This window comes from Phoca vitulina, unplaced genomic scaffold (genome assembly GCF_004348235.1).
Source record: "Phoca vitulina isolate PV1807 unplaced genomic scaffold, GSC_HSeal_1.0 scaffold38, whole genome shotgun sequence".
Classification (NCBI taxonomy): domain Eukaryota; kingdom Metazoa; phylum Chordata; class Mammalia; order Carnivora; family Phocidae; genus Phoca; species Phoca vitulina.
Window position 1 is genome coordinate 16,171,100 of NW_022589741.1, and position 14,861 is coordinate 16,185,960.

The 14,861-nt window shown below is 43.6% G+C and overlaps 1 protein-coding gene across 5 annotated transcripts in view; it reads left to right on the plus strand.

The window, feature by feature from the left end:
• Positions 1-13,994, plus strand: part of ARHGEF12 (Rho guanine nucleotide exchange factor 12) — a 145,883-nt gene extending 131,889 nt beyond the window's left edge. For all 5 annotated transcript variants that reach the window (XM_032428058.1, XM_032428059.1, XM_032428061.1 and 2 more), the window contains 10 exons: positions 1,084-1,159; positions 1,687-1,854; positions 2,729-2,816; positions 3,321-3,407; positions 3,542-3,621; positions 3,928-4,161; positions 6,669-7,136; positions 7,896-8,212; positions 9,289-9,358; positions 9,925-13,994. In XM_032428058.1, coding sequence (XP_032283949.1) covers positions 1,084-1,159; positions 1,687-1,854; positions 2,729-2,816; positions 3,321-3,407; positions 3,542-3,621; positions 3,928-4,161; positions 6,669-7,136; positions 7,896-8,212; positions 9,289-9,358; positions 9,925-9,935 — 1,599 coding nt within the window. In that variant the 3' untranslated portion in view covers positions 9,936-13,994. The remainder of the gene's footprint in view (positions 1-1,083; positions 1,160-1,686; positions 1,855-2,728; positions 2,817-3,320; positions 3,408-3,541; positions 3,622-3,927; positions 4,162-6,668; positions 7,137-7,895; positions 8,213-9,288; positions 9,359-9,924) is intronic.
• Positions 13,995-14,861: the final 867 nt, after the last annotated feature.

Consider the following 14,861-nt stretch of genomic DNA (forward strand, 5'->3'; position numbering starts at 1 on the left):
GTGGGGGACTTAAGGAACGTTAGTTATTTAATTTTATTGTGTTCTTATAGTGTGAGTGAGAGTAGGGGTGTTTGCTCTGGGAACTTTCCAGATTATTGAGTAAAACAAGATAATGTTTTCATGAAGCTCTTCAAAAGCAGAAATGTTGAAACCATTACAGGAATGATAGTAAAGTATTTTGTAATTGCCATTTCTATCATGTGGGGCTTTTGTATTAAGGAACTGCTTGGGATTTTCAGTCTTTCTTGTACTGTTTCAGTAGGTGGTTGTTTGAGTAGATTTATTTGGTGGCTAGTAAACTAGACTTTTATATCATATATAGCAGCTTATCAAAAGCATGCTTAATATGCTCAGCCCCTTCACTTCCAGAGAATGAGATTTTTCTAGAGCTACCTATACTAAGAGATGATTCTCTTACTAAATTATTTAGGGGCGCCTGGGTGGTTCATTTGGTTAAGCGTCCAACTCTTGGTTTCAGCTCAGGTCATGATCTCAGGGTCCCAGGATCAAGTCCCACATGGGGCTCCATGCTCAGCGAGGAGTCTATTTGGGTTTCTCTCTCTCCTTCACCCGCTGCTCCCCTCCCCAAATAAATAAATCTTTAAAAAATAAATAAATTATTAATATATGGAGCAAGGTCAAGTACTACCTGGACTTTTTCATGAGTACTATTCCTTAGAACTCTGTAACTAGAGCCTGGCACTCACGGGCCTCTTACAGATAGATAAGCTATGCATTATCCTCATCTAGTTATTCATAGAAAAATTAGGGGATAGGCTGCAAATCCAGTGGCTGAATGTTTGTAACTTCATTTTCATAAGCAATTATCATATATTTAGTGTGAGAGTTAGGAGGCAGCACTCCTGAATGTTTTTCTACAAGATACCTCTAACTTAGGAAATTGTATGCAGCTTACTGTAACTTAGTCTTTATTCTATGTTCAGTAGTTGGCAGATACCAGTAATGATAGTGAAAGTAAATGGTATCTTTTACATGAGGAATTTCTTGAAAAGAGACTCTCTGGAATATCATCACACTAAGTGCTTAGAAATAATCTCTGTGTAATTCTCTTTATTTTGGCAGAATTTGGATTTAACAAAAAGGAAGATGATCCATGAAGGGCCATTGGTCTGGAAGGTGAATCGAGATAAAACTATTGGTAGGTGTAATGTCTGTCAGTTTTGGGGAGAGTGGAGGAAGTAAAGTTCCCTCGGGCGGAAGATAAGAGACAGCCATTTACGGGTTTCAGTGACAGCAGTGAGCAGTGCTGCTCTGTGTTATTTTTGCAGAAGATCTGCTTATGTTATTTTGTTCTAGGTGAAGTACGTTAAATATTCACCGAGGGCTGAAGCAGAAAAATTTGTCATGATTCAGTCCTGTCTCCAGCATTCATGTATTCCAGTGAGCTTTCTAATAAGCTTTGTTTAAACCACTCCATTTCAAACTATCTATGATGAGGAATCATTGGGGTTTTTTTATTTCTTGTCAGTCACAGACTGACACTTTGGTGTGATACAATATAAAAATGAATTATTAAAAAATGAAACTAAAAAAGACAATAGCAAGTCAATTTTTAAAACGTATTAGATTTAACAGAAATAAATTTTCTCTGTCAAATTGTTATAAAGTTTATAAAACACATCTCAATTTCTGTGCTAATCACCTTCTCCCCACTTTGGTTTCTAGATCTATACACATTGCTGCTCGAAGACATTCTTGTATTGTTACAAAAGCAGGATGACAGACTGGTGTTAAGATGTCATAGTAAGATTCTGGCGTCTACCGCTGATAGCAAACACACATTTAGCCCTGTCATTAAGTTGAATACAGTGTTGGTTCGACAAGTGGCAACAGGCAAGTATGTCCACGGGGTGACAGTAACCCTCAGGTTCATCATAAAGTTGCACGAGATGTTCGGTATTGTTCAAATAGCCTGACTAGTATAGAGTTTTGTTTCTTTGTATTCTTAGACAAATGAAATGAAATGTATTTACTGCTTAGAAAGTAAATTAAGAGTTTATACCCCCAAATTACTTGAGAAGCCTAGGTTCCTCTGAGCAGTTTTCTGCACTTGAAAATTTCCTGCACGCTACTTTGATCTTTATTCCATGTTCAAATCATAGACAGACACCAAGGAAGATGGTGCACTGAGAGGTAATCCCAATGAAAAGGCTTTCCTTAGAGTGGTATGCTTTTTGACTTGTGATAAAAGAGCAAACAAACAAAAACGGAGAGGTGGGTGTAGTTTGGGATTTTTGAAATCAGTTTAAGTTAGCAAATTATATATTAACTGTGGTAACAGTGGAGTCCCTTTTAAAACCTGTTAGTTCCATAACAGCAAGATAAACTGGTGACCTCTTTTCTCTACCATTTATTGAATATTATTAAGTAACTGTTTAGCAAAAGGGCAATTCAAAGTAAATGCAAAAACGTCCTAGTGTTCAGTCATTCAGATATATGGACACCTCCTTGTTTCTATGAAGTTACTGTGGAATCCCTGCTAGTTTTTATGATCTTGGTTTTGTTGAAGTATAGTATATACAATGTAGCATACAATAAGTCACACAAATTTTAAGTGTATAGCTTGATGAATTTTTACAAAGTGAGCCCATTAACCTTTACCCAGATTAAGGTGCATAATGAACCAGGACCCTAGAAGCATCATCCTTCATGGCCTCTGTAGGTCATATTCATGTTGTTAGAGTAATTTCTGTCTTCTTTCTTCCAGATAACAAAGCTTTATTTGTCATCTCCATGTCAGACAATGGAGCCCAAATTTATGAACTGGTGGCACAGACGGTTTCCGAAAAGACCGTGTACGTATTAGATAGCGCTACCTTTCTCTAGTAGTTTTTATTATCCTGAACATACTATTCTATCAGCTTAACTTGGTTTTTGTAATAGTACTTTGGAAACCAAAAACTACTTTGAAACAAGCACTTCTCCTGTTTCCTTTTCGGGATGTTTTTCTAAGAACGTGTTCCTTTTTAGATTGATGTCCCATATTTTGATTCTATACTACTGAAAGTATCTTTTCTAAAGAAAAATTCTCAGAAGTGCCAAGTGAAGTTTTTTAATGCGAAGTGTATCCATAATGTTGTTTGTTAGCTTTTTCTTTAATGTACAGACATTTTTTATAATCTCTACTTATGTTGCCAAAATAAAGACACTCTCTGGCGGGAGGAGGGTTTTTTTGTTGGATTGGCTTGCTTTGGTTTCTGGTTTGTTTGTTTTTGTTATTATTTCTTTCTGAGTGTATTTAAAGCGCTTTTTTTTCCCTTTCCCGTTTGGATTTTGGATCCTTTTCAAACTTCCTGCAGCTGGCAAGACCTCATCTGCCGGATGGCTGCCTCCGTGAAGGAACAGTCCGCAAAGCCGATCCCATTACCACAGTCACCACCTTGCGAGTGAGTCGTCGTCTGCTTCGTAGTCAGACTGACTCTGGGCTTTGGTCAGGAAGGGAATGGATGATTCTCATGTTTCGTTGCAGTGATGTTTAGGCACCTCATGAAGCTGAAAGGTTGTTTTCCTTCTTCCACAGAGGAGACAACGATGAAGAAGCAGCTCCAAAGTTAAAAGTGGAACATCACAGCATTTCGGTCCCTGGTCTACAGAGTCCAGGTAAACTGATCTGTTAGGGTAACCTGGAGGAATGTAGTCTGTGTGTTACTTGTGAAAAGGCAAAGAAACTCGAAGTCTTTTGATTTATGCAGATTCTCGCATCAGCTGTTTACTTTCGCAAACTTCGCTTGTGAGCCTTCTGTGAGCCCTTATAACACTGCTCTAAGTGCCGTATATTTTACTTAACAGCCGATGATCTCTGTACTCATGTGGTTATTTTTGTTCCAAGTATTTCCTGAATGCTTCACGTTAAAAATTAAAAGCTTTGTTTAAGATCTATTCTGCTTTTTCTGTTCCATTGAACAGACAGAGATTTGGGATTAGAGTCTCCCTTAATATCGTCAAAACCTCAGTCTCATTCACTTGGTACCTCTGGGAAATCCGAGGTAGATGATCTGTTTGTGGCTGAGAGACAGTTTGCTAAGGAGCAGCATGCAGATGGGACTCTTCAGGAAGCTGGAGCAAGTTATCAAATCACAACCCCAGACCCACACTTGCCTGCCTCAGAAGAACGGTGGGCATTGGATGCACTAAGGAATTGTAAGTCTTACTCATAAGTTAACCCAGATACTTGCCAAGTACCAGGGTTGTGTCGTGTACTGTGCAGCCACTTAGGGAGAATCCAAAGAAGTGGGAACTCTGGCCTCTCCCTTAAAGAATTTTACCATCTAGTTGGGAAGATGATAGAAAACCTCCCACTTTTTAAAGTAACCAGTACAGGTATGTCAGAATTGATCTGGTTGTGGTGACCAGAGAGGGAATCGTCAGGAGACAAGAGGGAGGTGATTATTGCCTTGAAGAATGGGTAAGACTCAGATAGGTATGTAGAGAATATGCAGGTAAGAATAATGGTAGGACCAGAAGTACAGAGGCAGGAGGCCCCAAGGGTGCTCCGAGAGCCGCGAGCAGACCACGTTAGTGCAAGGTGTGGGAGAGAAGCTTGGAAAGGTAGGAGACAGGATGCTGAGGCCAGCCGCTGTGAACCCTGAACACCACATTGAGTCCTCTGGATTTTAAGGATGGCACAGCACACGGCATCTGGGTGGCTCAGTTGGTCGAGGGTCCCACTCTTGATTTCAGCTCAGGTCATCATCTCAGGCTCGTGGGGTTGAGCTCCACATCGGGCTCTGCACTGGGCATGGAACCTGCTTAAGATTCTCTCTCTCTCTCCCCCTCTCTTTCTCTCCCTCTCTCCCCCACTCCCTCCCTCCCTCCCTCCCTCCCTCCCTCCCTCCCTCTCTCCGTCTCTCCTTCTGCCCTTCCCCCCCTCACACACACACACACACACACACACACACACACACACTTGCACACATGCTCGCTCTTTCTTAAAAAAAAAAAAAAGGATGGCAGAGCACGTGCCAGAGCACAGATATTCTTCTTATTGTCTTTAGAGATTGCAGTACTCTCCACCCCGGCCCATCCTCCCTCTCTCTCTCCCTCCCTCCCTCTCTCTCTCTCTCTCTCACACACACACACACACACACACACACACACAGCGCACACCCACAAGGTGGGTGGCCCTTGCCACTCTGTTAGCTCCCCCCTCCCTCTCCAGCCTGGCTGAGAATCCCTTACAAATGGGAGCCTGTCCCGTCTCGCAGGTGTGCTGGAGGAGGGGAAAGGCCGAGAAGGGTGGCTCTGGCTGCCAAGAACCATTTGAAGTTTGGAAGCTCGGGTATGACTAGTGAGAACAGACAGCTCAGGCTGAGAGGGTGGAAGGGTTGGGATGGGGGGAGGCCGGGAGGCTGTGGCTAGTGTGAAGGCGCTAGTGTGAAGGGGCTTGAGGCTGATGAAGGGGTCTGGACTAGAATGGCATCAGAGGAATAAAAATCAAGTGAGGACGCAACAAATACTCAAAACAATCGACTTGGTACAAGGGCAAAGAAAGGGGAATATTTAGATGATTTCAGCGTTCTTGTCAGAAATCAAAGTCGGAAAGGACCACCACAGCCCACTGCCACACTTTCTTTTTTCCCCCTTTTTTTATTTGCCAGAGATCATGGGCTCAATTTTAAAACTGGCAAAGCTATTTATAAAGGAAGTAACCGGCAGGAGGTTGGAGTTTTTAAGACTGGGGCTTCGGTGAGAGGGTAGGGGAAGGGATGGGTTTGAGTGTCAGAGCCGTAGGAATGCATAGCATTCTACTGCACCCACGCAAGGTGGGTAGAGCAGAAGGACAGAGCGCCAAAGACTAGTGGAGACTGTCCAAAGAAACAGAAGATAGAAATTCAGCCAGAGTTCAGCGTCGGGAGTTGGTCACATTCTCTTAAGATCTAATTTATTGTCGATTCTCCTGAATGAACAGTCAGAATGATTTCCGATGCTTTGACGGACACTGTCGTACTGAGTCTGTCATTGTATGAGTGGCCGCACAGCATACACCTGCCCGTTGAAAATTGAACTGCTTCTCTTTTCAACAGCCCAAGGAAGCCGTGCCATCAGTAAGGTCGTTTTTAAAAACCCATACACATTTTCTTATCCTTTGAAAGTAGACATGCTACCAAATCATTGAAAGTAAATCTCATTGTAGGCCAGCTTTATTGTCTTCACCATTTAAGGAGATTCCTTGGGTTATTATAAATGATAAAATAAATGTTCAGAGTGTGTCTAATAAAATTAGAAAAAATAACGCCTGTGTATACAGTGTCTGCTTCTGGACAAAGCAAAACTTTGAGGGCTTCTTTTCTAGCATAACACAGCTTTTTAACATCCTTTTAAGAAGGACCTTGGGGTATTACACAGGTTATGTGGAAGAGAAAAGAGAGGAAGGCGTGGTGTCAGAGATTTAGGAGTGCCTCGCCACTCAGAAGGCGTACATCTTTCCAAGTCTCCTTTAATATTACATCTTCTCTAGATGGTGCCTTATTTCATTTTCCAATACAAAACAAAAAAAAATGATCACACGAAATTAATATTTTGACTCTATGTTACTAAAAAGGTACTTACTCTTGGAAGTAATAGATAAGTCCGCACACTAATTTAATTCCAGCAGTCTGCGGTTATTGGTGTGAATGGATTTTTCCCTCCCTCCCTGAACCTTCCAGTGGGCTTGCTGAAGCAGCTGCTCGTGCAACAGCTGGGTTTGACTGAGAAGAGCGCTCAGGAAGACTGGCCACATTTCCCAAGCTACAGGACAGCGTCGTCAGGGGTGCAGACAGACGGTGGGGCCCAGAACTCAGAGAACAGTAAGGCCTATCCTCCTGTCGAAGGACAGATGCCCTTTAGAACTGGAACTGGTGACATTGCAACTTGTCACAGTCCACGGACTTCAACTGAATCTCCGGCTTCACGGGATTCAGTGGTACTGGCCTTCCAAGATAGCCAGGCAAGTACCATCTTCGTCATGGACCACATGCTTATGACCCCAGAGATGCCTCCTGCAGAGCCAGAAGGGAGTCTCGATGAGAGTGGAGAGCACTTTTTTGATGCCCGTGAAGCACACAGTGATGATAATCCATCAGAAGGTGATGGAGCAGTTAAGAAGGAAGAGGATGTTAATTTGCGCATCTCAGGCAAGTTTCTTTCACATTTAAACTTTGATTTTGATCGTTATCTGTGCTGTGTGCTGAGACGAATGTTGTTTGGGTATCCACGCATCATCCTCTGCGTGTGTGCGTGTGCGTGTGTGTGTGTGTGTGTGTGTGTGTAAGTGTGTAGCACTTACTCTTTCGTGAGATAAATAATTACTGAATCTGCCCTGTGCCAGACCCCATCCTGGGTGCTGGGATAGACGGCATTGACTAAAACCCAGAAAGTCCACTATCCTTGTGAAGCTTAAGTACTAGTGAGGACAGAGTCGTGGTAAATAAGTAAACCAACAGATGTCAGATGGTCAGAAGAATTAGGAGGAAACGTAAGGCAGAACCAGGGGCAGACAGGGCAGTCGGATAGCATGGGAGCAGAGCAGCGTGGGCACTGAGGGAGCAGGGGTGCAGCAGAGAGCCGGGGCGCACATGGTGGGCGATGAGGCGCGAGAGCTCTGCGGCCGGGAAGCAGAGGCAAGATCATACGGGGACTTTGTAGTTTCCAGCTCTTAAGATGCTAACTAATCTGAAATTATTTGGAAATCACATGAAAGTTTGCTAAGTTTAGCTTCAACCTGAAGTGAGAAGATTCTGATGTACTTAAAACTGAACTCAGGAAGTGGGGAATTAATGGTTTTTCTCCGTCTCTAATGGCTTTTAAGGTTGTCAGCATATCACTTCATCTCTCTTTTTTGATGTGAGGATGGCAGCACGAAGCTCATCAGGCTGCTCTGTGTCTGTCAACAGGAAACTATTTGATTCTGGATGGCTATGACGCGGTGCAGGAGAGCTCCACGGATGAGGAGGTTGCCTCCTCGCTTCCCCCGCCACCCGCGACAGGCATCCCCTCCATGGACTCTGCCCCCCCGCAGCATCACTCGCCCCAGCGTGCCCATTCCAATGGGGCAGCTTCACCGTTCACCCCAGAATTCCTGGTCCAGCAGCGCTGGGGAGCTATGGATGATTCCTGTTTTGAGATCCAGAGCCCCCCTTCTTGTGCAGACTCACAGAGCCAGATCATGGAGTACATTCGTAAGATTGAGGCTGACCTTGAACACTTAAAGGTACCTCAGACCTCAGCGTCCTCACGGCTTGGGTAAAGAAACGTATTTCACAGAGAGGAGGTAGAGAACGACCACAATGCTGAAGCCAGTGAGCTTGTTCAGGTTCTAGGTTTGCTGTTTTCCTTGACCATTACCCGTGAATAGACTTGGGTAAGAAGCCGAGATCAGCACGGTGCATCTGGTTGCAGATCACAAGAGCAGCAAACATCGTAGTACTACATAGATGGCATGTTTGGGTGGGTTTCTCAGTGTAAGAACCCAGATAAATTTGGGATGATTGGCTGGCCTCCCTGAGAAAATGAACAGCAAGCCGGTGACACAGGAGGGCTCGTGTTGGTATGAATGTTGGCTAGGAAATGCTTTCACTTACTAATTATCCGTGAATTGTTAGGTGATGTGGGTAGTTTCCCAGACGCTCTGACACACAAAAGCTGGCTCCAGTGGCCCCCGTGATCTGGAGAGCTAGACTTGAGTGGAATTCTGTGAATTGGAGTTGAGGTCACTGTTGAGGCCGCTATTTCAAAACTGACTTCAGTGGTGATTCTGAGAAAAGGACTTTATCCTAAAGTTTGGCATCGGTAGACACAACTGCTAGAGCCCAAACGTTTTTTCATGATTTCATTTAGTTAGAGGCTTCGGAACATTAAAAGTGTTCTTAGCCGTTTAGCTAAAGACTGATGTCCCTTAGTTTTTCTTTTAACTTCATGTGATAGGTTTTCCCTTCTTCATGTGATTGTACGTGGTGTCATCCAGGGGCTGATGAGGTATCTAGAAGGCCATTCTGGGCAGGTTGTCCCTAACACAGCTCATGTCACCTGTGGGACCATTTTCAGGGTGACTCGGGGGGTAGGAGAATCACCTTTACGTGACAGAGTTTTAAGTTATTCACTCAAGGGAGAAACAGGTAAAAGGAATGCAGTTCACTTTTCTCCTCCCACCCCACTAACAAAATTCTTAACGACGTTAATGTTGAAATCTAGAAGCACGTACTGGTAATATGAAAAAGCTTGCCTTCCTGTTTGCATAAAGAAAAATTACGATGTTCAAATGGCAAACCGATGGGTTTTATTTTACAGAAGGTGGAGGAAAGTTACAGCATGCTTTGCCAAAGGCTGGCTGGATCAGCCCTCACAGACAAGCACTCAGGTATGTGAAAATTGTGGATTCCCGACTCTTGAATCATTCTGCCTGAACAGTACATCGAATGAAATGATTTATTCTTCTTTAAAGTGGAAACCTCCTGAGATTCCATTTCTTTCCTGTCTTTAAAAAGCCGCTTGTTTCCAAACATCGTAGATCAAGCAGAGGCTGTTATCTGCTGACTCTGCGCTTCTCCTTCTACGAGGAGCTGTGGCTGTCTTTTTTCTGCGCCATCCCGCCCCCACCCCCTCCTTCTTTACCTTTGCAAGAGCAGAACACAGGGCAGGGGTAAGCCTGGTAAATCCTAGATTCCTGAGAGATTTGCCATGCTGATGTGAGGGAGGCTCGTGCCCCGTGGGCCTTGCTGTGCCTTGGTGTCTGTCCTAACGGCGGGAGCGCCGTCTCCCCGTGACTGCAAATGGATCTGTGTTCAGTGCAGCAGTTTGTCCTCATTTGCTTACCTGTTTTCCAGTGAGGCCTTTCTGATCCAGAGAGACATACCGAGACCCACAGATGGCAGGTGTTCATTTGTTCTTCTTAATTTGATCTCCACACATCTTTATTCTTCCCAGATAAAAGTTAGAGCCGTGTGTCCTGGAGGTGACTGAAGGTTGTTGGACTCTGAGCATCGGCCTCGCATCACCCATCCTGGCTCCACCGTGGACGCAGAGAGTGTGTGTGACAGAGGGTCTGCCTGTGAAGCCCCCAGGGGTGGCCGCGTGCCCGGGCGCCCAGAGCGGGACTCGTTCCTCACCGTCCGGCAGCTGCACGGGTCTGTCAGGGAGGGAGCCCTGACTCTCTCACTCTGCTCTCCTCCTATCGGAAATTCATTTTGATTCAGAACAAAAACCAAATGTATAGAGCTTTGGGTGTAGGATATGAAATTTTACTTAGACTTAAGAAAAAGAGAAAATCAGATGTATTTATTTGACTTCATTCCGTATTTGAAAGCACATTTTAATTTTTATTTTGCCATGTTTTGTTTTAATTGAGTAGTGAGAGTTTTAGCCCTTCGTATTTAGTACACCCGAGGGTCAGTTGCTCCTGAAGCCAAGAGTTCCGGATGAGGTATTAGGAGGCTGGGTGGGGAGGCAGAGAGGAGGAAGTAAGCCGGGGAAGGGAGGAGCACCCAGCCCTCACGAAACTGTATTCCATGCCCTCTGCCGCCCGGTAGGCACTGTCTTTGAGGCTCAGTATGCCCATGGCTCCTGCGTGCAGAGGACTTGAGCTGTGTGCTACCCAGGTGGGCAGAGAGTTAGGTAGGCTTCCTCCCACCTGAGGCAAGCACCTCTTCTCTGTAGCTGGGATCCACCCCCAATTAACAGAAAATCCTCAATGTACTAAATAGCAGGCACTTGAAAATGGGTGTGTTTTCTTCTCTTCTTTTCTATTGAGGGTAGGGATTTGGAAGGGAGAGGAAAGCAAATTTTATTTTCTTGGCTATAAATTTGTTATTCTTGGTATTGTTTCATTTTTATAATTATACATTAGACTTCGGCACTTGTGTAAAATTATCCCTGCGGATGAAGCAGGAAGGAAAAACAAACAAATGGAGACGCTTCAGATGGTGGCGGGGTGGGGTGTGGAGGAAGGGCGGGAGCGGGGGCAAGAGTGGGAAGGTTGGCTGACTGCATCACTACTGAGTTGGCTGCCGTTGGCCACGGGTACTGCTGAATATAAGGCCAGTAACATTTTCGTACCTGGAGGTTTGACTCTGATATTAAGTTTGCACTGATGGTGCCAAAGGGCTCTTTGAGTTAAGAGGAGAGCCACGAGCGGGGTGGTGAGGATGTGGTGAGAAGGCAGGGCTGCTCAGACCAGCTCCAGAACCACGTCCTCTGGTTTCACTGCCGGAGCTTTCTCCACACTGGTGCATGACTGACCTTCACCACTGCAGACCAGAGCATACACTGGAAACTGTGGGCAAGGGGTTGCTGACTGCCTGCTCTCGAATGAATCATAGTACCGCAGCACCCTACAGAGGGTCAATGTTGCAGAACCGCGACTCGAGAACTCCTTCGGTTATATTGGGTTTCTGTGGTTTTCTTTGTGCATCGGGTATATATGTTTCGGAGTATTTTTGCCAACTAGCACTAAATCATTTGTCAAATCTTCAAATTCTGTTAATATGCAAACCATTCCTCCACCGCTCATATCTTTCAGTAGCGCCCTCTGAACCTCGTGGGGAATCGGGATGTCATTTTGCTCTTCCCCTGCACTCTCATGGCAAGTGATGAGGCTTCCCTCCCTACTTCCATAAACACCACTATAGCTTAACCAGCTCATCCGTGTCCGCATTCCCGTTTCCTGCCTTTTCAAACCCGATCTAGGTTTTTAAGTAGCCCAACTCGGATCGTTGGATCTCATCTCTAAATTAGAATGCTATTTTGAGTTGTAGACCAAGTATCAATTAAACCAGAATGGGAGTAAAAATTTTGGAAGCAGAAGCTAGTAAGTGAAGCTTGGGACTTGAGCTTTCTGTAGCTCTTAAGAGAAGCAGATAGAAACGGAATGGTTACGTGCGGCTGGAAACAGGTCGTCACTCCCGGCTCCGCAGCCACATGACACCGGTGTCCTTGGCTGGCATTTAATCAGGAGAAAGGTAAATAAAAAATAGAACTTTCACCTTAAGTTCAGATAGTCCAGGGGTAGTCACGTGATTCTCTAGCATGCATTTAAGAAACTTAGGTTTCTGTTCTAGCTCAGCCAGATCTTGTCCTTAACAACGATTTGCTTTTCTTTTCCTGCAGTTTAACCTCTCCTTAGAACCGGGCTAACTGGAAAAATACTTTGACCATAGCTCTAGTACTTCCAAATAAATTCATATCTAGATTTTTAAATGAAGCCCCACAACAAAGTCTTAAGTCTGAAAAGATTCCACAATTTTGAGTGTTCTTTTTATCTTAACCAGCCTAACTTCTCCCCTCCTCCTTCCTTCTCAGCCTCGCCTCCCACACCCTCCTTTTCTTTGGGCCTTTATAATCACATCCACTTTACTTTGATACCGTATCTGCCCTTCAGGATGATGGAATTAGATATTCATCCTGTCTTTGAGTGACAGTGGTCACCATCAAAGCTGTTTTCTCAAAGTTACTTGACTAAAAGCTGGATCCAAGGGTGGTGAACAAAGCAACCTCCCCAGAGCAGGAGAGCTGGGTTTTAGCCATTGAAGTGACCTGCTGTGACCCTGGGCTCTCTTCTGTGGGCCTAATGGGTCCTTTGCTATTAAGTGGCAAATTACACTTGGAGTGTCTCCTTCCTTTTCAGAGAACAGAGTTAATCAAGGCAAATCAGCAAGCCCCCAAAGTGCTATAATTTAAAATCATGATTACAGCCCTAGAAGCCATATATTTTGCATACTTTAAAATCAGCTAACTTGGACTGCCTGAGTTGTCTTGGCTTTTAGAACCTAAACTGTAACTATTTATTATGTTTTACCGTAAGAAGGTATATTTCATTAGCTTTTTGGCTTCCCGTTCCCCAAAACAACTTCTAACCACTGTTAGAAAGGATGTGCCTCTTTGTCTTATTTTTTTTTTTAAGATTTTATTTTTAAGTAACCTCTACACCCAACGTGGGGCTCAAACCCACAACCCCAAGATCAGGAGTCACATGCTCTACCGACAGAGCCAGCTAGGCACCCCAATGATGCGTCTCATTAAAAACAGTTTTTTATTTGTTTTTGGAGGAGAGAGGGGGAACCTAATGTGATTAAAGGAGAAAAGCTTTTTTTTTTTCTTTTTAGAAGCTAAAGAAAATAATTATGCTTCCTGTGAGTTGTCTTTTACTTGCATACTTTTTTTGTGTGATGTTGGTAAATTTGGTATATTACATGGAGCTTCTGTATTTCAAACTGGAAACTGTCTTCTCTGAAGGTGGTATATGATGTTATTTTGAGCTACTAGAGCATTGGTCAATATTTCCTTCCCTGTATGTCACAGAGGGTATCCCTGAGAAGTGTGTACAGAGGACCTCAAAATAGAAAATTTGGCAGAGGACCTCCTGGTCCTCTTTCTGCTGGCTGGTTTTTTCCCCTCTACCATTAGAGTTTTTGTTTTGCAAATCCTGTTTTCTTCTGACTGTCGCACCCCTTTTCTGAGATCTGCAAAATTGTTCTTTCTTCAAGAAGAGTTTCCTTTGCCTCGTTCCTTATGCCTTCCCCACTGGTACTGATGGTTTTGATAATAAATTGGTAGAGAAAAAAAAATGTACGTCGTAGAAGGAAGCCCTGTCTGCCATTTCCGGGTGCCGATGGCTAAGATGTGCTGCAAAAGTGGGAACTGTCATGTGCACACTGTTGGTTATTTTTAATAAGCCTCTTCCTACTAGAGCATTTTATTTTCCTTGTTCACCATACAATCATGTACTCTTTAACAGAAATTACTTTTAAAAAAATCTGGAACTATCTTTAAAAAAAACTTTATTAATAATCATGTATTTTTACTGATCACATTTTGAAATGCCTAAAAGACTTTATTGTTCTAATTATCCAGATGTACCTTTGTAAAATAGCTCTTTTATGAATTAGCTGATAAGGCTGTATGTTTCTGGAACAAAATATTGGTCATCTAAAAACTTTCTGTTTTCTGGGGTCTGGGAAAATAGAAAATGAGAGTTCAAATATTAAATATGCTTAAAGGAACCAAGGATGTGACTTTTTATTTATATTCTTCTTGATCTGACTTACACAAGTTACGTTGGAAAAGCTTAGGCACCAAGGAGGCCTTAATTAATCTTACTGGCAGTGAGCGTCCCACATCTTGCTGCTTGTGAGAGCATCTTTTCTAGTGAGACCAGCCGGCTGACCGCTAACGTGTGAGCCTCCGTGAGACCAGCAGCTGGGAATGCCGCGGCACCTGGGGCAGTTTTACTGAGGCTTAGTGCACATAGAGTACAATTCACTCCTTTCAAGTGTACAGTTCAGTGATTTTTGGTGTATTTTTTTAAATTGTAAAACATATGCACATAAAAGTTGTCATTTTAACCATTTTTAAGTGTATAAATCAGTGGGATTAATGGTTCACTTGAAAATAACTTGGGCTTCCTGCTACCCTAAATGAAAATCTGATGTCTTTATTACCATTCTTATCCCCAGTGCTGGACTAACTAAAGGAGCAACACTTCTATGCTTTTATTGATCCCATTTCAACTCTGAAGGCTCGCTGAGTTTGGCTTTTGGGTATGTTGGTTTTGACATAGAGGTATCATTTGACTTATTCTTGGGATGATATTTGAATTTTCAGTCATTCAGGGGCACATTTGGCTGATAGATCTAATAAGTGTAGCAAAAAAAATGCTTTGTATTTTATAGGATTTTTTTAGTTCAGCCTTTTACAAATTAAGGCTATTCAAATATACTTTGCGGAATTAACCTGTTAGTAGTTGCAGGTGTGTTTACGAGGATAGCTGGGAGGGGGGATGAATACCTCCTCCATTCGCGCCTGCTCCTGGATGGCCATCTTCTAAGGGGAGCACTGTGTCTGCGCTTGAGCAGTTCCTTTCACTTTGG